Source organism: Centrocercus urophasianus, unplaced genomic scaffold (genome assembly GCF_019232065.1).
Source record: "Centrocercus urophasianus isolate 14NV4802_14NV808 unplaced genomic scaffold, USGS_Curo_1.0 seq_20, whole genome shotgun sequence".
NCBI lineage: Eukaryota > Metazoa > Chordata > Aves > Galliformes > Phasianidae > Centrocercus > Centrocercus urophasianus.
The window spans coordinates 14861267-14884146 of NW_024884756.1; the positions used below are offsets into that span (position 1 = coordinate 14861267).

Below are 22880 nucleotides of genomic sequence, written 5' to 3' on the forward strand. Positions count from 1 at the left end.
AAGTGAGCAGAATGGAACAGTTCTGTACTAGCAGAGGGCCAGATGTGATTTAGATCTTTTCTACCAAAAATCTGTCTACTTTCAGAACCCCCAGTTGAATTTACTAAACCACTTGAGGATCAGACTGTTGAAGAGGAGGCCACTGCAATACTGGAATGTGAAGTTTCCAGGGAAAATGCAAAAGTGAAATGGTTTAAAAATGGAGAAGAAGTTCATAAAACAAAGAAGTATGATATCATTTCTGAAGGCAGAGTCAGAAAACTCATTATCCATGGCTGCACACTGGATGATGCAAAAACATATACCTGTGATGCCAAAGATTTTAAGACATCATGTTTTCTCAATGTTGAACGTAAGTATGATTATAATTTTCTATGGAATAAGTGTATAGACACTAGTACTATGATAAGCAATAAATCATAATATACATTTCAGCAATTTATTTTGCTTTATCTGAGGTTTTCCTCTACTAAAAATTCTGTGCTTTTTTTGTAGCTCTTCGTGTTGAGTTCCTGAGGCCACTAACTGATCTTGAAGTTAAAGAAAAAGAGACTGCTCGGTTTGAATGTGAAATTTCTCGCCCAGGTGTCAAGGTCAATCATATTTTCATTTTTTTAAATTTGAGTAGTTCCTTCAACTAGAGCTTTTACTTAAAATTGTTGCAAAAGAACACACAGCTGAAGTCTGTGCTGAGCATGTTAATTTTAGTAACCATGTCAATTTGTTTTAAAACAGGTGAAGTGGTTCAAGGATGGCATTGAAATTAGAAAAGGCAAGAAGTATGATATAATTTCCAAAGGGGCAGAACGCGTTCTTGTTATTAGTAAATGTCTCTTTGATGATGAAGCTGAATATGCCTGTGAAGCCAAAACAGCTAGAACTTCTGGCCTACTTACAGTGATAGGTAAATGCGTTATTTTCATAATTTCATCTGTAAAGAAGAAAAAATGTTGTTTTGATGTAAGATCTTATTTGGTTTTCCAAATTCTTTTTTGCAGAGGAAGAAGCTGTTTTCACAAAACATCTTCATGATCTTGAAGTAAATGAAAATGAGACTGTAAGGTTGATCTGTGAAGTCTCAAAGCCTAATGCTGAAGTTACTTGGTTTAAAGGAGATGAGGAGGTGCCTGATGGTGGTAGATTTGAATACATTTCTGATGGCCGAAAGAGAATTCTTGTCATACGTAATGCTCATCCTGAGGATGCTGGCAAATATACTTGCAAACTACCAAGCTCTAGTACAACAGGAAAACTTACTGTACATGGTAAGAGAGTTATTTTTTTGTCTCTGTTCTGAAAAAAAGAGATCAATTAGATCAATACATTTTGGTTTATTCTCTTTATAAAAAGAGAAATATAAAGACAGATACCTACGAATTTATTTATTTATTTATTCATTTATTCATTTATTTATTTGTTTATAGAACTTGCTGCAGAATTTCTTACCAGACCACAAAATCTTGAAGTTCTTGAAGGAGACAAAGCTGAATTTGCCTGTTCAGTATCCAAAGAGGCAATTACAGTACAATGGCTGTGGGGTGACACAGTCCTGGAACCTGGTGATAAGTACGACATCATTTCAGATGGCAAAAAGAGGACACTTGTGGTTAAAGACTCCATTATAGGAGATGCAGGAAAGTACACTGTCATGGTTGGTGAAGCTAAAGCTACAGCACGCCTGACAGTGATTGGTAAGTTTTGTTTTATCATTGTGAATGTTTTATTGCATTTCTTGTACAACATGATTTATTACTTCTTCCATTTTTTCAATTTCAGAAAAACTCAGGATTGTAACTCCCCTTAAGGACCAAGAAGTTAATGAGGGTCAAGAAATTATCTTCAACTGTGAAGTAAATAAAGAGGGTGCCAAAGAGAAGTGGTACAAAAATGGCGAGGCAATATTTGATAGTGCAAAATATATTATTGTCCAGAAGGATTTAGTTTATACTCTCCGAATCAGGGATACACAGTTGAAAGATCAAGCAACATACAGTATCTCACTGTCAAACCACAGAGGGGAACATGCTGAGAGCTCTGCTGCCTTAACAGTATTAGGTAAAAAAAACTTTCACTATATTACAGCTATTCAATGACCATTGTTTTGATTTCACAGGATGTAAATTAATCATGTTGTTTGTTTGTTTTTTTAATTCTTGATAGAGGAGGATCTTAGAATTGTTGAACCCCTTGAAGACATTGAGACCATGGAAAAGAAAACTGTCACATTCTGGTGCAAAGTCAATCGTCTTAATGCAACTCTCAAATGGACAAAGAATGGTGAAGAGATCACCTTTGACAAGCGTGTTCTGTATAAAATTGATAAATACAAACACTCACTCATCATTAAAGACTGTGGCTTTAAAGATGAAGGTGAATACACTGTAACTGCTGGACAAGACAAATCTGTTGCAGAACTTCTCATCACAGAAGCACCAGCAGATTTCATTGAACATCTCCAGGACCAGACCGTCACTGAATTTGATGATGCTGTCTTTACCTGCCAGCTTTCCAAGGAGAAAGCTAGTGTAAAATGGTACAGAAATGGCAGAGAAATCAAAGAAGGCAAAAAGTACGCATGTTTTATTATGCTTGTACATATGTTATTTGTATTCACTTTACTTTCTGTCTTTATCTGGAAATTAAAATACTGCTTGCTTATTTTCTCTCCCATAAAGATATCAGTTTGAAAAGGATGGAAATCTTCACAGATTAATCATAAAAGACTGTAGACTAGATGATGAATGTGAATATTCCTGTGGAGTGGATGACAGAAAATCTAGGGCAAGACTTTTTGTTGAAGGTACTTGTAAAATTAAGTAGGATTAATTTCATTATTTAGTGATAGTAGAAATGATACACAAATAACCCCAAATGAATTGACATTCATTTCAGAAATCCCTGTGGAGATTATTCGACCACCGCAAGATGTTTATGAAGCTCCTGGTGCAGATGTCATCTTCATGGCTGAACTGAACAAAGATGGTGTGGAAGTCAAGTGGCTGAGAAACAACATGATTATCATCCAAGGTGACAAACATCAAATGATGAGTGAAGGAAAAGTCCATAGGCTGCAGGTGTGCGATATAAAGCCTCGCGACCAAGGAGAATACAGATTTATTGCTAAAGATAAGGAAGCAAGAGCTAAACTTGAATTAGCTGGTAAGTTGTCTGTTTCATACTTGTTTTATAAAATGTAAGATGAGTGAAATAAGTCTTCAACTAAATTTTGTTTTTCTTCTTTCAAAGAGTTGCATTAAAAAGAATATGCAATTAGGCATACGCTGTTGAGAAAATTAGAGGACGCTTTTCATTGTCTACAGTAAAGAGCTAGAATTGAGGTTTACAGAAGACAGAACCATTTCATTTGGTCACTGCAGATGTGAAAAGCAAAAATTATTTGACATGATCATTTTATAGTTACATGAGTTGTGGCTTCATTCATTCAACTTCAGACCAGTAAATTACATTAAATTAATGCTCAAAAAGCAGCTCCCTCTTCCCTGACTTTATAGGAGGGCCGATTTTCTTGCTCTCCGGAGCAATGTAATGAATACATAAAGAAACTTGTTTAGAATTCACATAACGGCTCCTTTTGTTTTTCTACTCCTTTGCTTCTACTTCTTTGCTTACCACACATTATTCTTTTAATATGGAAGTACTCATTTGTCACATTGATATTCCTTAGCTGCACCTAGAATCAAGACTGGTGATCAAAACCTAGTGGTTGATGTTGGGAAGCCTTTAACTATGACTGTTCCATATGATGCCTACCCAAGAGCAGAAGCTGAATGGTTGAAAGGGGAGGAAAGTCTACCAACAACAACTGTTGATACAACAACTGACTGTACTACCTTCAAAATTTATGAAGCAAAGAAATCAGATAAAGGAAGGTACAAGGTTGTACTTCGAAACAAACATGGACAGGCAGAAGCTTTCATCAATGTAAAGGTCATTGGTAAGTGCTCCTATTATTAAATTTTTACTTACATTTAGTTAAGTCAAATAAAATAAAAAGATGCAATCACCTAAATTATTGTTATATATTTGTTAGATGTTCCAGGGCCAGTTAGAAACTTGGAAGTCACTGAAACTTATGATGGTGAAGTTGGCCTTGCCTGGCAAGAACCAGAAAGTGATGGTGGAAGTAAAATCATTGGCTATGTTGTTGAAAGGCGTGATATCAAGCGTAAGACTTGGATTGTGGCCACTGATCATGCTGAAAATTGTGAATACACTGTTACTGGACTTCAGAAAGGAGGAGTTGAGTACCTCTTCCGTGTAAGCGCACGGAACCGAGTGGGTACTGGTGAACCAGTAGAAACAGAGAGACCTGTGGAAGCTAAAAGCAAATTTGGTGAGCAGAAGTTATGAAAAATTTGGTGTTTGATGACAGCATGAAAGAAAAACAAAGCATTACTTACTGTAACAATAGATAGAGAAACATCCTTGTTTTTTCTTTTTCTCCATAAAATGAAATGCAGATGTTCCTGGTCCTCCTCAAAATGTAGAAGTTACTGATGTGAATAGGTCTGGTGCTACGCTTACCTGGGAAGTTCCTGAGTATGATGGAGGATCTCCAATTACTGGCTATGTTATTGAACTGCGTAACAGAGGTTCCATCAAATGGGAGCCAACTATGACCACTGGAGCTGATGAACTGTCAGCTGTCCTGACTGATGTTGTGGAAAATGAAGAATATTTCTTCAGAGTTAGAGCTCAAAATATAGTTGGAGTTGGCAAACCAAGTCATCCTACACGTGCAGTGAAGATTATGGACCCAATTGGTAAGCATGCCAGCGCTACTATGATTGCATTTGCTTATTTAAATATTACGTGTACTGGGAATGTTCCAAGAAGCAATTAGAGAAATGTGTGTACTGAAAAATGACATGTTCAGCTAGGCTTTTCCTAATTTTGATGTTTAAACATTTCAGAAATATCTTACAAGGATTTGGCGCAATAAGAACTGCCAATATTTTTGATCTGAACTTATGAGACAACCTTTATTTAAAAAATAGAAGGAATGCAACTTTAAAAATAGTACTTTAAGGTACAGACAACTGATATGCTGAACTATACTCCTTTACCAAGTTGCCAAGATGTGTTTCTCTCAAATTATTTTCAGAGAGACCAAGTCCTCCCATTAACCTTGATCATTCAGATCAAACAAAAACATCAGTGCAGCTCACATGGGAGCCTCCACTCGAAGATGGAGGAAGTCCAATCTTAGGATATATTATTGAAAGGAGAGAAGAAGGAACAGACAAATGGATCCGCTGTAACCCAAAACTAGTACCAGCGCTTACATTTAAGGTGAGATGCTTAGCTCATCAGCAAAGTACTACAAAAAAAATGTATAGTTAATTTTTAATGAGTTACTAAAAATTATTTGTGCTTTTTAGGTAACTGGATTGAAAGCAGGGTCTAGCTATTACTACAGAGTCTCAGCAGAAAATGCAGCTGGGGTGTCTGATCCAGCTGAGGCTATTGGACCATTAACTGCAGACGATCCTTTTGGTAAGCTATGTGCTGTTTATCAAAGATAATTAATTAGAAAAGATGCACAGCTGAAGTTCATCTTGTGGCTCGGATGTATGTGTTTCTTCTGTGATTCTAAATAGCAGAAAAAGCTTTAGTCCTATGAGATTCTGGGTTATTTCTCTTCGTTAAGAATCCCAGCAATAATTAGCTGTATTAGGTAGAGACCTGTTAGGTTGCCTGGAGAGTAAGACGTGACCTTTTGTCTCCTGACCTAGGTATGTGGAAGATGGGAGATATCTGAGGGAGAGAAAGTCAGGGAATACACAAAAGAAATCATGAAGTTCTTACTTTAAAGAATAGGTTAGATTTCTTATCTATTAATTCTAAAATATCACATATTTCTAACAGATTTTTAGCTGGGAAAGGGAGGAATTCATAAGCTACAACTAGGCCTAGACAGCTGCAACCTGTTGGCTCAGATGGACTCAGAATCACCCTTTAAAAACAGCTAACATTAGTCATTTTCAGAACATTTGAAAATATTTAATGAAATTCATTTTCCATTTTTTCAGTTGGACCTACAATGGACCTAAGTGCATTTAAAGATGGACTAGAAGTTATTGTTCCAGAGCCAATAAAGATCCATGTTCCTATCACTGGCTACCCTATTCCAACTGCCACATGGTCTTTTGGTGAGCAAGTCTTAGAAGAAGGTGATCGTGTAACAATGAAGACCACTGCTGCCTTTGCAGAACTTGTAATTACTCCAAGCGAACGTCCAGACAAGGGAATTTATACCTTAACATTAGAAAACCCTGTATCATCTGTTTCAGGAGAAATCAATGTTAACGTCATTGGTAAGTGGACATGTATATATTCTAATATTAACATTATTAGATTAATACAGTAAAATCACATAACTTTCAGTAAGCCAACAGTATTAAAACATAACTACAAATTAGAAATTAAACACCCCAAAAGCTTTTTTCTTATCTTCAACAGCCAGCTGTTTACTATTTTAGGAAGAATAACTGAGTACAGCAAGTTTTTTGGCAGATAGATAAAATAAAGATCATCTGACAATGTCTGATTAGAAAATAATAAAATGATTGTGATTTCCAGCTCGCCCAGGTGCTCCAAAAGAGCTTAAAGTTGTAGACGTAAGCAGGAGTACAGTACAGCTGTCATGGGAACCTCCAGAAGATGATGGTGGAAGTCCAGTTATTGACTATATAATTGAAAAACGTGAAGTAAGCCGGAAAACATGGATCAAGGTATGTTCATTCTTTATCATTCCTTTTGTATTTGCTATATTGTTTCCACATGTGCTGCTGAATTTTGTCATAATTTTGTAATAACTCTTTGGAAATAGATTTTAGAAGCACAATGGATTCTTCCTTCACTTTAGGTTATGGATCATGTCGTGGACCAAGAGTTGTCTGTACCTGATCTCATCCAAGGAAAAGAATATTTATTTAGAGTTTCTGCACGCAATAAGTGTGGTCCAGGAGAGCCTGCATATATTGATGAACCCATAAATATGTCAGCACCAGCAAGTGAGTCAACTTTTTTAGACTTGCTCATTTTCTTGGTGACTGTCTTTGAAAGTCTTGCTGATTTTCCTTTCAACAATATGTTAAAAATAATAAATAAATAAAAATATTAAACCAGCTAAAAAAAAAAAAAAAAAAAAAAAAAAACAACCAAAAACCAAATGAACAAAAAAACAGTTCCTTGGATTGTTTTCTAAGATACCGTATGTATTTAATTTTTAATAGCGGTGCCCGATCCACCTGAGAATGTTAAATGGAGAAATCCAACTTCAAAAGGAATCTTCCTAACATGGGAACCTCCCAAATATGATGGTGGTGCTCGCATCAAGGGCTATCTGGTAGAAAAATCACAACGTGGCACAGATAAGTGGGAGATATGTGGGGAGCCTGTTATTGAAACAAAGTAAGTAACTTCACGCTATAGTTACAACCTTTTAACTAACTGTACCATCCAAGCCTCTTTAAAAATTTGTATTTTTTTTTTTTAACAAACAGAATGGAAGTAACAAAACTTAAGGAAGGAGAGTGGTATGCATATCGGGTTAAGGCTTTGAACAGAATAGGAGCAAGCAAGCCAAGCAAGCCAACAGATGATATTCAGGCCATTGATGCGAAAGGTAATTACTTCTATCAATTACAATAGCCACCTCATTTTTACTAGTCTCTGAAATATTGTTTCTATAACAATGTTTCAATTGTCTCCTAAATCAGAGGCTCCAGAAATTTTCTTAGATGTGAAACTGCTCGCTGGACTCACTGTGAAAGCTGGAACTAAAATTGAGCTGCCGGCCAAAATAACTGGAAAGCCTGAGCCCCGAATTACTTGGACCAAGGCCGAAAAAATACTGAGACCTGATGATAGAATCACTATTGAAACGAAACCTGGTCATTCTACAGTCACTATTACAGACAGCAAGAGGAGTGACAGTGGAACCTACATTATAGAAGCTGTAAATTCCAGTGGACGTGCTACAGCTGTTGTTGAAGTTAATGTTCTCGGTATGCACATTTTTTTTTTTTAATTATTAAAAGCATGAGTAATGTATTGAGATATGCAAGCAGAAGATTAACGTTTTCATCCTATCTCCTACAGATAAACCTGGTCCACCAGCTGCATTTGATGTATCAGAAATCACTAATGAATCCTGCCTTCTGACATGGAATCCTCCCCGAGATGATGGAGGTTCTAAAATTACTAACTATATCCTTGAGCAAAGAGCTACAGACAGTGAAATATGGCATAAATTGTCATCAACTATCAAGGACACTTCATTCAGAGCTACCAATTTAACTCCTCATAAGGAATATGTGTTCCGAGTCAGTGCTGAGAACATGTATGGTATTGGGGAGCCAGTACAGTGTAACCCCATCATTGCAAAATATTCCTTTGGTTAGTGAATTAAATATTAAATTTTGAAAATGTTAAATTTTAACAGCTATGAAAATGCATGTGTAATGGTGTTTTTTTGTTTTGCTTTTTTCATTTATTAATTTATACAGATCCACCAGGCCCTCCAACAGGTCTCAAGCCTATAGAGGTTACCAAAGATTCAGTGACCCTAACATGGAATGAACCAGATGAAGATGGTGGCAGCCCCATTACTGGCTACTGGGTTGAGAGATACGATCCTGAGCAGGATAAATGGATAAAATGCAATAAAATGCCAGTGAAAGATACAACATTCAAGTAAGATATAGTCACTTTAGGCTGAAACTGAGATGTAAAAATTTAAAAGTAGCCTTTTAAACAAATGTTACTTCATGACTGTTCTTTTTTCCCTGCTTCTGTAAGTTTAGATTCAACTAATATCCAGTTACATACTTTATCTGGTGAAGAAGTATGTCTTTACAGAAAACTGAATTGTTGCTTACTTTTTTCTTTTTTTCTATTATGCTTACTAACATCTGTGCTTTGTGATTACTTATAAGACATTCAAAAATAACGAACAAAGCCATCTTCTGCATCAATTTGCTAACATCCCTTTTTTAAACCTGACATTTGCATTAGCTAAAAGTCACACTACAAACAGAAATGTGAGATGACTCTCAATACATCTATCTCTACATCTCAGCACACCATTTTGCTGTTGGCAGTATGCCTATTCTCAATGTTTCATATAGCATCATTAGCTGTAACTTGGTTATTTTCAGATTTTCTAAGTAAATTATAAAGAATATAGAAAATATTGTTTTAGGTAAGAGTTAACATGTGGATTGTTTTAATCAAACTTAATTTTGATTTCCAGAGTTAAAGGTCTTACAAATAAGAAGAAATACAAGTTCCGTGTCTTGGCAGAGAATCTTGCAGGACCTGGAAAACCAAGCAAGGAAACAGAGCCAATCTTAGTGAAAGATCCAATTGGTATAATAAACATATCTTGAATGTTCTAATTTAACAAAAACAAGTTTTTAGGTCTTTTTTTTCCATCATTTAATTAATATTGAACTCTTGTCTAGATCCACCATGGCCCCCTGGAAAGCCAACAGTGAAGGATGTTGGCAAAACGTCATTATTTCTGAACTGGACAAAGCCAGAACACGATGGAGGGGCAAAGATTGAGTCTTACGTCATTGAACTGTTAAAGACTGGAACAGATGAGTGGGTGAGAGTGGCTGAAGGAGTGCCCACAACTGAACACTTTCTCAAAGGACTTATGGAGAAACAAGAATATTCATTCCGTGTAAGAGCTGTGAACAAGGCTGGAGAGAGTGAGCCTAGTGAACCCAGTGACCCTGTGCTGTGCAAGGAGAGGCTGTGTAAGTATTGTTTCAGAATGTGCTGTTTCTGCAAGTACACTCAGTCTATCTTAAAAAGCCTCATGTCTGCCTATCTCTGTAGGCAGCAAGTGAACGTTTCCAGACACACTAAATATTAAAATCTACCCTTGTTGATCTAAGAAGTTTTCATAGTTTCAGTATTATTCTCTATCTTCCAGGATCTCTGCTGGGCAAGATAGTAACCTGCTTTTCCTTTTATTATTATTTTACAGTTCCTCCTTCTCCTCCTCGATGGCTTGAGGTTATTAATATTACTAAAAACACAGCAGATCTTAAATGGACAGTGCCAGAAAAAGATGGGGGCTCCCCAATTACCAACTACATTGTTGAAAAGAGAGACGTAAGGAGAAAAGGCTGGCAGACTGTAGATACAACAGTGAAAGATACCAAGTACACAGTGAGCCCACTGACTGAAGGCTCATTGTATGTCTTCCGTGTGGCTGCTGAAAATGCCATTGGGCAAAGTGACTACTGTGAAATTGAAGATTCAGTGCTTGCTAAAGATACTTTCAGTAAGTTTGAGATTTGCTTTCGGAGTGATTAATGGAATAGCTGACTTCTCATGGATTCCTTTTTTACTAATTTGTGTATGTATTTTGTTTAGCAACCCCTGGGCCTCCGTATGCTCTTACAGTAGTTGAAGTGACAAAAGGTCATGTTGATTTGAAATGGGAACCACCTAAGAATGATGGTGGCAGACCAATTCAAAGGTAAGCTCATTTTATGATTGTGTAGCATTTTCTGTGGATTATTTTTCCATAAATGAAGACGCTTCTGTCAACATTTTTAAACTTTAAATAGACATATTTTATATGAAGAAGAGGTGAATTTATGTGACAAGCAACTTTATGGTTGCAGCAAGTACAAGTTTAATTTTAAAAGTGGAAATTATACAAATAGAAATGATCTAATGTGCATAAAGAATTAATGTGTGTAAACATCCTCAAAAAAAAAAAAAAAGGGGGGGGGGATCTAATTAAATGAGATGAAATTGAGTTGTATATACAAAATTAAGCTTTAATGCAGACATAGTCTCCAGCTCTAGGTGGAGCTCTAGCTACTTTTCCTGTTACATTTTTCAACACAACTATTAACATTTTTCTTCTGCCTGAGTTTCTCAGTAAAACTACATATGTTGAGCTGGTATAAAGCATCATCTTTGTTTTTTCTCTTTATCCCATTTCTCAGACTATTTTCCTCCTTTTGGTTTCTTCTAAATTCTCCTTTTCTTTAGTTTCTCAAGTATCTCTTCTCCGAAATTTACCTTGAGTAGCAGATAGATTTTTCTCTCTATATTTTCACTCTTCCTCTTCTTCCCATTCACAGTAAACATATCCTAAACAAACTGACAACTACAAAGATCTGCTTGAAGGAACATAAATCGTTTAATCTTTCTTACCATCCCATAGATTATTGTAAACAGAATTCAGATAACTGAAGTATTCAGAGATAATATCTACAGACATTTTCAATAGAACTTATCCACTGCTGTCTGAATTAGCAAATATATAAATATAGCATGGGAGTTTTTCACCTCTGCAGCTCTACAAAACCCAAGAACAGATTTACTCTGTCATCAGCAGCAACCCCATTAGCCTAATAGCTACTAAGGCTATTAGGATTATGTTGCTGATATATGAAATTATGCTTAGTCTGTCACCATTGACTACCTTTATTTTTCCATTGGCTAAACCATTCAAATCTCACATTATTTTAATGAGCAGGAAATCTGAAATGTTCATATTTGACATTCCTGATACTATTTGTTCCTATTTATTCAGATATGTTATTGAAAAGAAAGAAAAACTAGCCACCCGCTGGGTAAAAGCTGGCAAGACAGCTGGTCCAGATTGCAATTTCAGAGTGACTGATGTCATCGAAGGTATAGATGTACAGTTCCAGGTTCGTGCAGAAAATGAAGCTGGCTGTGGTCATCCCAGTGAACCAACTGATCTCATTCATATTGAAGATCCAACAAGTAAGTAGCATTATAACATACAGCGTATGGACTATGGAAGCAGTGTGTTGGCTAGAACAGACAATTGAGTGAAAAATAACACATCTTTTTTATTTTTACAGGCCCTCCTTCACCTCCTCAGGATTTACATGTCACAGATGCAGGTCGAAATCATATTTGCATTGCATGGAAGCCACCAGAGAAGAATGGTGGAAGTCCTATTATTGGGTACAACGTTGAGTTGTGTGAAGCAGGAACAGAAAAATGGATGCGAATCAATTCTCGTCCAATAAAAGATCTAAAATGCAAAGTGGAGGAAGGTGTTGTTCCAGACAAGGAATATGTGCTGAGAGTCAGAGCAGTCAATGCTGTTGGAGCCAGTGAGCCATCAGACATCTCAGAAAAAGTTGTTACCAAGGACCCGGACTGTAAGAATAGATTTTCTTTCTGAAATCTACATAACTGATAACTGAAAAAAAGTCTTTAGTGTTCAGTACATTTATAATATTAAATTTATTTTTACAGGTAATCCAACCATTGATCTAAAAACTCGTGATATTGTTGTTGTTAAAGGACAGAAATTAAGTATCCCTGTACCCTTCAGAGCTGTTCCATCCCCAACAATCACATGGCACAAAGATGGCAAAGAGTTAAAAGCTGGTGACAGAACAACGATGAAGAGTGACTACACTTCTGCATTGCTTGAAGTCATAGAGAGTGTTCATGCTGATGCTGGCGTTTATACAATTACATTGGAGAACAAACTGGCATCGACAACTGGCTCTGTCAACGTCAAAGTCATTGGTAACTAGACATCTTTCATTCTGGGAGAGATGCCTGTCTCTGAGCCCACTAACTGATGGAAGTACTAGAAAATCCCTTTTTTGCCATGTGGATTTATCACTTCAACTTAGACGCTCTGTAAATTGCCTTCATTGCATTAATATAACAAAATCTAACTAAAAATACACTTTATTCTAAATTGATATTACAAGTCTGTGGCTGCATAAAGTCCAATTACTATGAATAATCATCATATAAATTTTAAAAAGCTTATGAAAATTAAGATTTTTTTTTCATCTTTAGGAATATGAGTTCCTATATATGCTTTGTAGCCAGCATTTGTGGGTTTGGTCTGCCTTCTTTAAAGCAATGAAATGCAGTATAATTTCATATTTGTAGGAATACATTTCCCTTCTATTTAGTTAATTGTTACATTAAATAACTTTATTATAATTACAGGTCCACCTGGACAGTGTAAAGACATTAAGGCAAGCGAAATAACTAAGAATTCTTGTAAGGTAACCTGGGAACCTCCAGACTTTGATGGTGGTACTCCTATTCTGCATTATGTTCTGGAACGCAGAGAAGCTGGTCGTAGAACATATCTCCCAGTAATGTCTGGTGAAAATAAACTCTCATGGCATGTCAAAGATCTTATCCCAAACAGTGAATATTACTTCCGTGTTAAAGCTGTCAATAAAATTGGAGGAGGTGAATATCTTGAACTAAGAAACCCAATTATTGCAGAAGATCCAAAACGTAAGTCTACTACTAAGTGACCTAGCATGCTGAATTTTAACTAAAATCTTCACGTGTTCTTCACTCGTGTAATACCTCTTTTGCTGTTGTTTCACAGAGCCTCCAGATCCTCCTGTTGACCTTGAGACCCATAATCCAACATCAAAATCAGTAACTCTTACATGGAAACCACCACTGTTTGATGGCGGAAGCAAGATTATGGGCTACATAATAGAAAAGCTTGCTAAGGGCAAGGATGTATGGGAAAGATGCAATGAATATCTGGTACCTCTATTAACCTATCCAGTGAAAGGTCTTGAGGAAGGGAAGGAATACCAATTTCGTGTTCGTGCTGAGAATGCTGCTGGTATTAGTGAGCCTTCTCGGATTACTCCTTTTGTGAAAGCTGTGGATCCCATTGGTATGAATTGCTTATTTGATTGTTTGTTGTAATTGCCATTCACCCTCAAACATGTGGGTGGATTCTACTCTTCATTTGTCATTGTTATTACAGAGTCTCCCAAAGTCTTCCTTGCTGCAAACCTGCAGTCTGGTCTTGAGGTGAAGAAAGGTGATGAGATCATACTTGAGGCACATATTTCAGGATCACCTTATCCATCTATTACTTGGCTGAGGAATGATGAAGTTATCAGACCAGAGGAAATCAAAAAGAGAGTAACCACATATACTAGGAAGAAGAAGGGTGTAACTGAAGAAGAGGAACCTTTTCAGCTTTCACTGCCAGAACGTATGAGTATTGACAACCATAAAAAAGGAGAGTCTGTGCTATCAATTCGTGACTCCATCAGAGCTGACCATGGCACATTTACAATTAAAGTGGAAAATGATCATGGTGTTGCAAAAGCGTCCTGTGAAGTTAATGTGTTAGGTGTGTAGTGAATGTACTTGTAACCAGCTACTTGTTCAATGCACTGAGAAGTGAAGTACATTAGTACTCATCATTTTTTCTTGCTTTACTGGCAGATACTCCTGGGCCTCCAGTCAACTTTGTATTTGAAGACATGAGGAAAAATTCTGTCATTTGCAAGTGGGACCCTCCCCTTGATGATGGTGGAAGCGAAATCCTGAACTATGTACTGGAAAAGAAAGACAACACAAAAGCTGAAATAGGCTGGGTTACTATCAGCTCAACACTCAGGCACTGTCAATTCCATGTAACAAAACTGATTGAAGAGAAAGAATATCTCTTCCGTGTATTTGCTGAAAATAGAGTTGGAGCAGGGCCACCATGTGTTTCAAAACCAATGACAGCAAAAGATCCTTTCTGTAAGTTTTAATTTTGAAATACAGTCTTTTCTGAAAACTGCTATTAATCTACAGACTCTTAGAACACTCAGTTTCATCCACGTGAAAGTTTCCCAGAAGAGTACTGGACAATGCAATTATTACTTATTGCATTTTTTTTAAACCATGGATATAAAGGGAAATATCGAAAAGCATTCTAGTTTCAATAGTAAAGAAATAAGAACAGCAGTCATATTCTTACCAAAAGAGAAAACCACTGTAAGTTTGATGACTGGTTACAGTTAGGAATCAAAAAGAGCAAGAAAATTAAGACTTCATTAAAATTAATAATTTCTCATATTTTTGTTCTTAGTTCTGAGTAAATTCTGAATAAGACAACAATGATTACAAAATTGTAATCTTCTTCTTCTAGCTCCACCAGATCCACCTAATAAGCCTGACGTGGAAGATGTTACCAGCAACAGTATGTTGGTTAAATGGAATGAACCAAAAGACAATGGCAGCCCAATCATAGGATATTGGATTGAAAAACGTGAAATTAATGGCACTCATTGGGCTCGAGTCAACAGGAATCTTGTGAATGCTCTGGAACTAAAAGTTGAAGGACTATTGGAAGGATTAACCTATATCTTCAGAGTTTGTGCTGAAAATGCAGCTGGCCCTGGTAAATTCAGTCCACCATCAGATCCAAAAACTGCACAGGACCCAATAAGTAAGTAGCTTAACAAAATGTGCTAGCAGACTAGTGACAGAATAGTATTCATAACCTTTAATTTTGATTTACGTATCTTATTTTATAGTGCCACCTGGTCCACCCATTCCAAGGGTTGCTGATACAACCTCAGTTTCTATTGAGTTAGAATGGGAACCTCCTATGTATAATGGTGGTGGAGATATCACTGGTTACCATGTATACAAACAATTAATGGGAACAAAAGAATGGTCTCGTTGCACAGAGAAGCCCATTAAGGTCCGGCAGTATACTGTGAAAGAAGTCAGAGAAGGTGCAGACTATAAACTTCGTGTTACTGCACTTAATGCAGCTGGTGAAGGACCACCTGGTGAAACTGAACCTGTAACCGTTGCAGAACCCCAAGGTATGGCAATTATAATATTTTGAAAAATTTTCAAGCTGCCTAAAAGCTGTACTTGAATCTTTCCCTTGAACTAATGAAACATCTCTCTTTCTTCTTCAGAGCCTCCTACTGTTGAGCTGGATGTTTCTGTCAAAGCAGGCATTCAGATCATGGCTGGGCAAACAATTAAAATTCCTGCTACTGTGACAGGGCGTCCTGCTCCCACCATTGTATGGACTGTGGAGGAAGGTGAATTGGACAAAGATAGAGTTGTTATTGAAAATGTTGGCACAAAATCAGAATTAACCATTAAGAATGCATTGAGAAAAGACCATGGAAGATATGTAATTACTGCAACAAACAGTAGTGGTTCCAAATCAGCGGGGACCAGAGTAGAAGTATTTGGTAAGAAAAAATATTTTCTGAAATCAGCTGAGCATCTCTTTTGGTGAAATAATCTTTGGGCTTTATCCTACTTGTTTGATTTTATTTTTTTCAGATGTTCCTGGACCAGTACTTGACCTAAAGCCAGTGGTCACAAACAGAAAGATGTGCTTGCTTAACTGGTCTGATCCTGAAGATGATGGAGGCAGTGATATCATAGGCTTTATTGTTGAACGGAAAGATGCCAAAATGCATACATGGAGACTAGCTATCGACACAGAAAGATCTAAATGTGATATTACAGGTCTAGTTGAAGGGCAGGAATATAAATTTCGTGTCAGTGCCAAGAACAAGTTTGGTACCGGTCCAGCTGTTGAAATAGGACCAATTCTTGCAGTTGATCCATTAGGTAAGATAATTTATGTCTTATTTATGTTTTTTTTCTTTCTCCCTGTCAAGATAATTTGACTGCCTTTCACAATTTATTTGCTCAGATTTCTGAAACAGAGTGTAGAATTACTGTGTCTCTTTATGTAATAAAATTCTGGTATCTACTGAGATACTGATTGCTGCCATTTCATCTATATATATTAAAAACTTTCTGCTATCCATATACATATTCAAATATTTTGCGTATGGAAGATATGACTTTGAAAAGCCACAGCTATTTTAGCTACTGTAGTCATACAATTTAAAATATCAGTGGCTACTCCAAAAATAATGCCTCCTATTTTATGTTGGTCCTGGACATCAGAGGCAGATGTTGGTGGTATGGCAGTGGAGGTTGAACCTTCCCATCAATATTCTGTTAAATTTTGTTGTCATATGACAGATGGCAGCAGAGATAAAATAATAAATAAAATGCTACCTGATAAAGTGCGTATGAAGCAAAGGTATGGGACTGAATTCCTCCTTGCAGAAAAAATTATAGCCATTGTCATTCATCTGCACTCGCTGAATGTTTATGGACACTAAATGTTTATGGATGTTAGCACAACAAAAGCTGGACTGCATGGGCAGTATTTTTCTACCAGCCATCACAGCAGCTGTGAAGCAATGTGTTATCTCCTCTAGTTCACATTTTTACAAGCACAGCATGCAGGCTCTTGTTCATAGCTGTCAAAAAAGCAGTTAATGGTGATGACTGTGGAAAAGTGTTTTGTAACTGAGAATTTGCTCTATCAAATAATGTTATGCTCTTTATATCTGTTGTAGTTTCCATTGAAATAAATGGGAGGCATTACTTTCAGAGTAACTGACATTATATTTTATATTTTTTTCATTATGATTTATCTGTGTTAATAGGTCCTCCAACAGCACCTGAGAGATTCATGTACACAGAGAGGACAAAGTCAACCATTACACTTGATTGGAAGCCTCCACGTAGTGATGGTGGTAGTCCTATCTTAGGATATATTGTCGAGAAGAGGAGGCATGATTCAAAAGACTATGAAAGAGTGAACCCAAGGCTCTGTCCAACCACATCTCTTCTCGTTGAAAAACTTGATGAACTCCATATGTATGAATTCCGTGTCAAAGCTGTTAATGAGATTGGAGAGAGTGAACCGTCATTGCCCCTCAATGTAGTTATACAGGATGATGAAGGTATATCTAGTTTAAAGAAATCCATATAAACACCTTAAAAATAATGCAATTTCTGTTTCACTCCTAACTTCATTCTTTTTCTGCTTTTCAGTACCTCCCACTGTAACATTACGCTTAGCTGTGAGAGGAGATACTATCAAAGTGAAGGCAGGAGAGCCAGTTAATATTCCTGCTGATGTGACTGGACTGCCAATGCCGAAGATTGAATGGGACAAGAATGAAGTTTTAATTGACCAAACATCCAGTGCGCTTAAGATAACAAAGGAAGAAGTATCAAGAAGTGAGGCAAAAACTGAACTTACCCTGCCTGCAGCCACAAGAGATGATAAAGGCACTTACACTGTGAGAGCTACCAATCGTCTCGGCACTGCGTTTCGCAATGTGCATGTTGAAGTGTATGGTAAGGATGTAACATTTCAATAAAATGGTAGACAGTTAGAATGCTTTTGTCTTTTTCTTAATGCAGTTCTATGTTCTCTTACTCTTATATAGATCGTCCTTCTCCACCAAGAAACCTTGCTGTTTCTGATATTAAAGCAGAATCATGCTATTTAACATGGGATGCACCTCTTGATAATGGTGGTAGTGAAATTACCCATTACATTATTGAGAAACGTGATGCTAGTAGGAAGAAGTCAGAGTGGGAAGAAGTCTCCAACAGTGCTGTAGACAGAAGATATGGGGTAATTTTATTATTTTTATGATATACTTCTGTATGACAGCATGCAATAAAAACTGCCTCTTGCGTAGATACCTGTGCTAGTGGTCCATTTATAGTGCATAATTATTGAATGCACATTGCCCAACTGTGAATATACATATTATGTGTATGTATTTTCCTCATGTGACAAAACAAAATAAATTGTTCTCATTCACTATTTAATCTCATGTGAGTTTAGAAGACGTCTTCTTTTCCATTTTCCAGTATTACTTGTAGCTTTACCAACTGCAAAGTAAAATCTGATGACATTTTTATTTACATTTGATTGTGTGCATGTGAAATAAGACTATCCCTAGGGCACTGCATGCAGCTATGTAGTTACATACACGTCATGATATCAGTGAGATTCCGAGGTAGAATACAAAGCTAAAAACCCCTGAATAATAACAAATAAGTTGATTCTGAAAAATAACTACATACTGACTAAAATCTTATTTTTCAGGTGTGGAATCTTGCAACAAATGAAAAATACCAGTTTAGAGTCCGGGCTGTAAACAAATATGGAATAAGTGATGAATGCCTCTCAGAAAAAGTTGTTATTAAGGATCCCTATGGCCTTCCTGGACCTCCTGGAAAGCCCAAAATTTTAGATCACACTAGGTCATCAATGCTGGTGGCATGGGAGCCTCCTTTGGACAACGGTGGCAGCCCAATAACTGGCTATTGGTTGGAGAAGAGAGAGGTGGGAGGTGTCTACTGGTCACGAGTTAATAGGGCTCCAGTAACGAAACCATCAGTAAAGGGTTTACAGTACAATGTGCTTCGCTTGGCTGAAGGTGTTGAATATCAGTTCAGAGTTATGGCTGAAAATCTTGCTGGAATTGGCCCACCCAGTGAGCCATCAGATCCTGCTTTAGCAGCAGATCCCATATGTAAGTATAAAATTTGTGACTACTTTTAAGATCTGTATCACAATACAATGTGGTACTTTTGTTAACATTGAATTTAGTGCAATTAATTGAATGCTTTGTTTTCATTAAACCAGAACAACGTTGTTGATGCAAAGTAGTTACCTAATTTTCTATTTTTCACTGGTTTTTAAATAACTGGCTTATTTAAACTATTACCCTTTCACTTATAAGCGTATAACTGTGATTATGCCATCACAAATATTGCCAAGTATATTTGTTTGAGTTCAGTATCAGATTTTTATATAATTACTTTTCTTCACTGTCAGAGTTAAATGTTTATTGTTTATCTATGTACCTAAAGAATTCCTCAGTAATATATGTAATATATGCAATTATTATGCATGTTCTAGGATTATATGCTCTGTGTATGGCAGAAAAACACTGAAAATGTTTGCATCCTTCTATAAACTCTTAAGAAAACTATACACAAGTACTAACTCTCAGGTAATTTTTGCATTTGCTTGCTCTTGTTTTACAAGTTGTGCCTGGCCCACCATCTTGTCCAGAGATCAAAGACAAAACCAAATCATCTGTATCTCTTGCGTGGAAGCCTCCACAAAAGGATGGTGGTAGCCCAATAAAAGGATATATTGTTGAAATGCAAGATGAAGGTAGTACTGACTGGAAAAAGGTGAATGAAGGAGACAAACTCTTTCCCACTTGCGAATGTGTTATTCCCAATTTGAAAGAGCTCAGAAAATACCGATTCAGGGTGAAAGCTGTAAATGCTGCTGGAGAATCAGAACCAAGTCCTGCGACATCTGACGTACCTATCCAAGATATTTTAGGTAAGTGTTGTAGAAATTCATTTAGGTATTTATATCTCAATGTTATCTACTGCTGTGAATAGTTGAACAGGACGTGAAGCAAGAGTCAACAGAATCAATAACAAGCAAATAATTGAACAGGAATGTAATAAAAAACTATGAGACTTTTTGGAAAGTGTTATGATAGCGCTTGTAAGCGCATGATCTACTGAGAACACTTACAAGTTCACACAACCATAGTCCAGAAGTACTTCATATTTTGTGATGAAATTGCAACAACAAATTTATTTGTATAATTTCCAGTTTACTTTTTATGCACACCACCTTTTCCAAATAAACATACATTCTGTATTTAGACTAGTTCTGGCAGAAATTTACTTTTGGCAGCTCTGAAAAATTATTAACTAATTTTTTTTTATTATTTTTTATTATTATTTTTTATTATTTTTTTTTTCCAGAGGAACCAGAAATCTTCCTTGATATTGGAGCACAGGATTTTCTCTCTTGTCGTGCTGGCACAACAATTAAAATCCCAGCTGTTATCAAAGGTCGTCCAGTTCCAAAATCATTTTGGGAATTTGAAGGAAAAGCAAAGACAACAGCAAAGGTTAGTAAAAGAAACGACAATTTTCTTAATCTATTTCTAGACATTTCAGTACATCCCTTTCATATTTACTTTATTCCCTTCATTTATAGGAGGGAGGTCATAATGTACCTGAAGAAGCTCAGGTAAAGCAAGCAAGTTTTGTAACTTCAGTATTGCAAAATTTTTCAAACATAGACATTTGAAGTTGATCTATACATTTCTTTCTTTCTATGATCTACAGGTGGAAGCAACTGATACACGTTCAGTGATAATCATCCCTGAGTGCAACAGAAGTCATTCGGGACGATACAGTATTACAGCAAAAAACAAAGCAGGACAAAAAACAGCACATATCAGAGTCAATGTTCTTGGTATGGCTTACATATACTGAAATGTTCAGATGGTAGATTTTGGGTTTTTTTTTCCTACATACTTGTGTAACATTGTTTCCGTTATGCTTTTACTTCAACAGATGTCCCAGGTCCACCAAAAGACCTAAAAGTAAGTGATATCACAAGAGGTAGTTGCAAACTTTCATGGAAGATGCCAGATGATGATGGCGGAGATAGAATCAGAGGATATGTTATTGAAAAAAGAACTATTGATGGGAAAGCCTGGACAAAAGTCAATGCAAACTGTGGAAGCACTTCCTTTGTTGTGCCTGATCTAATATGTGGTCAAGAGTATTTCTTCCGGGTACGTGCAGAAAACCGTTTTGGTGTTGGCCCACCTGCAGAAACTATCCAACGAACCACAGCCAGGGATCCAATCCGTAAGTGAAATCAAAATGAATAGAGTTAATTGAAACCAGATGATACTGTACAGTGAATTTATTTATGTTTCTGTTTCCTTTCTTAAGATCCTCCTGATCCACCTATTAAATTGAAGATTGGCCTTGTAACCAAGAACACAGTGAGCTTGACGTGGAAACCTCCAAAGAATGATGGCGGAGCTCCTGTTACTCATTATAATGTTGAATGTCTCCATTGGGATCGTACTGGAGAAGTGAAAGAGACTTGGAAACAGTGCAATAGACGTGATGTGGAGGAAACAAAGTTTACTGTTGAGGATCTTATAGAAGGTGGTGAATATGAATTCAGAGTCAAGGCTGTAAACATAGCAGGTCCTAGCAGGCCTTCAGCTACTGTTGGTCCACTTGTTGTCAAAGACCAAACGTGTAAGTAGTGGCTAATACCAATAAATATGAGTTCTACTCTACAATCATGAATGAAGCATTTTTGTATGCTAACTTTTATCAACATTTCATTGTAGGCCCACCATCTATTGAACTCAAAGAATTTATGGAGGTTGAAGAAGGAACAGATGTTAACATTGTGGCCAAGATAAAGGGCATACCCTTCCCAGCACTAACTTGGGAAAAAGCTTCTCCAAAGAAACCGGATGACAAAAAGCCAGTGTCATATGACCAACATGTCAACAAGATTGTTGGTGAAGATTCTTGCACTTTATTGATTCAGCAGTCTCGCAGAAGTGATACAGGTTTATATACTATAACAGCTGTAAATAATTTGGGAACTGCTTCAAAGGAGATGAGACTAAATGTTCTGGGTAAATATCAAGAACTCTTATGTTACATGTGTGTTACATGTGATACTTGATTTGAACAGTGTTTGAATTAATTCTTCTTTAATAAAAATTTATATTTTAGGCCGTCCTGGACCTCCAGTGGGCCCAATTAAGTTTGAATCCATTTTGGCTGACAAAATGACAATATCGTGGCTTCCTCCGTTAGATGATGGTGGTTCTAAGATTACAAACTATGTTATTGAGAAAAAAGAAGCAAATAGGAGAACGTGGGTACCAGTTACAAATGAGCCCAAGGAATGTTTATTCACTATTCCCAAGTTGATGGAAGGCCATGAGTATGTGTTCCGCATTATGGCACAAAATAAGTATGGTATTGGAGAACCTTTGGACAGTGAACCAGAAACAGCAAGAAACCTTTTCAGTAAGTGGAAATCTGTTTTCAAATTATGTCAAATATTTTCATACACTAATACGTGTAATGACATCTGATTATATACCACTATTATTTTTCTCCACTGAAGTAAATTCTCTAGAGTAGCTTGAATTTTATCAGTAGTAGTTAGGGGTTGTATGGTATCTGAAAATACTTCCCTGCTAAATATATTGAAATAAAGTCTCTGAATTTATTAAGCTGTAAATTACAAATAAGGTTTTATCTTACAAGATTTAGGTCATTCTGTTGCGTTTGAGACATCATTGATATTATAGATCAGGAATTTGCTGCCT

The 22880-nt window shown here is 36.6% G+C and overlaps 1 protein-coding gene across 1 annotated transcript in view; it reads left to right on the top strand.

The window, feature by feature from the left end:
- Positions 1–22880, top strand: part of LOC122162068 (titin-like) — a 236491-nt gene that overhangs the window by 146707 nt on the left and 66904 nt on the right. The window contains exons 179-227 of the mRNA XM_042821962.1: positions 86–352; positions 496–593; positions 736–904; positions 999–1265; positions 1425–1691; positions 1777–2055; positions 2161–2569; positions 2676–2800; positions 2893–3159; positions 3686–3955; positions 4052–4354; positions 4482–4784; positions 5126–5313; positions 5403–5517; positions 6054–6338; positions 6604–6755; positions 6890–7037; positions 7260–7437; positions 7530–7651; positions 7746–8033; positions 8128–8424; positions 8535–8721; positions 9281–9396; positions 9492–9791; positions 10025–10324; positions 10417–10522; positions 11594–11790; positions 11892–12197; positions 12295–12573; positions 13012–13311; positions 13409–13711; positions 13805–14179; positions 14275–14577; positions 14969–15268; positions 15357–15653; positions 15753–16037; positions 16132–16425; positions 17322–17621; positions 17713–18021; positions 18114–18304; positions 18785–19214; positions 19733–20041; positions 20479–20627; positions 20717–20749; positions 20848–20977; positions 21079–21378; positions 21466–21783; positions 21879–22175; positions 22276–22575. Coding sequence (XP_042677896.1) covers positions 86–352; positions 496–593; positions 736–904; positions 999–1265; positions 1425–1691; positions 1777–2055; positions 2161–2569; positions 2676–2800; positions 2893–3159; positions 3686–3955; positions 4052–4354; positions 4482–4784; positions 5126–5313; positions 5403–5517; positions 6054–6338; positions 6604–6755; positions 6890–7037; positions 7260–7437; positions 7530–7651; positions 7746–8033; positions 8128–8424; positions 8535–8721; positions 9281–9396; positions 9492–9791; positions 10025–10324; positions 10417–10522; positions 11594–11790; positions 11892–12197; positions 12295–12573; positions 13012–13311; positions 13409–13711; positions 13805–14179; positions 14275–14577; positions 14969–15268; positions 15357–15653; positions 15753–16037; positions 16132–16425; positions 17322–17621; positions 17713–18021; positions 18114–18304; positions 18785–19214; positions 19733–20041; positions 20479–20627; positions 20717–20749; positions 20848–20977; positions 21079–21378; positions 21466–21783; positions 21879–22175; positions 22276–22575 — 12111 coding nt within the window. The remainder of the gene's footprint in view (positions 1–85; positions 353–495; positions 594–735; positions 905–998; positions 1266–1424; positions 1692–1776; positions 2056–2160; positions 2570–2675; positions 2801–2892; positions 3160–3685; positions 3956–4051; positions 4355–4481; positions 4785–5125; positions 5314–5402; positions 5518–6053; positions 6339–6603; positions 6756–6889; positions 7038–7259; positions 7438–7529; positions 7652–7745; positions 8034–8127; positions 8425–8534; positions 8722–9280; positions 9397–9491; positions 9792–10024; positions 10325–10416; positions 10523–11593; positions 11791–11891; positions 12198–12294; positions 12574–13011; positions 13312–13408; positions 13712–13804; positions 14180–14274; positions 14578–14968; positions 15269–15356; positions 15654–15752; positions 16038–16131; positions 16426–17321; positions 17622–17712; positions 18022–18113; positions 18305–18784; positions 19215–19732; positions 20042–20478; positions 20628–20716; positions 20750–20847; positions 20978–21078; positions 21379–21465; positions 21784–21878; positions 22176–22275; positions 22576–22880) is intronic.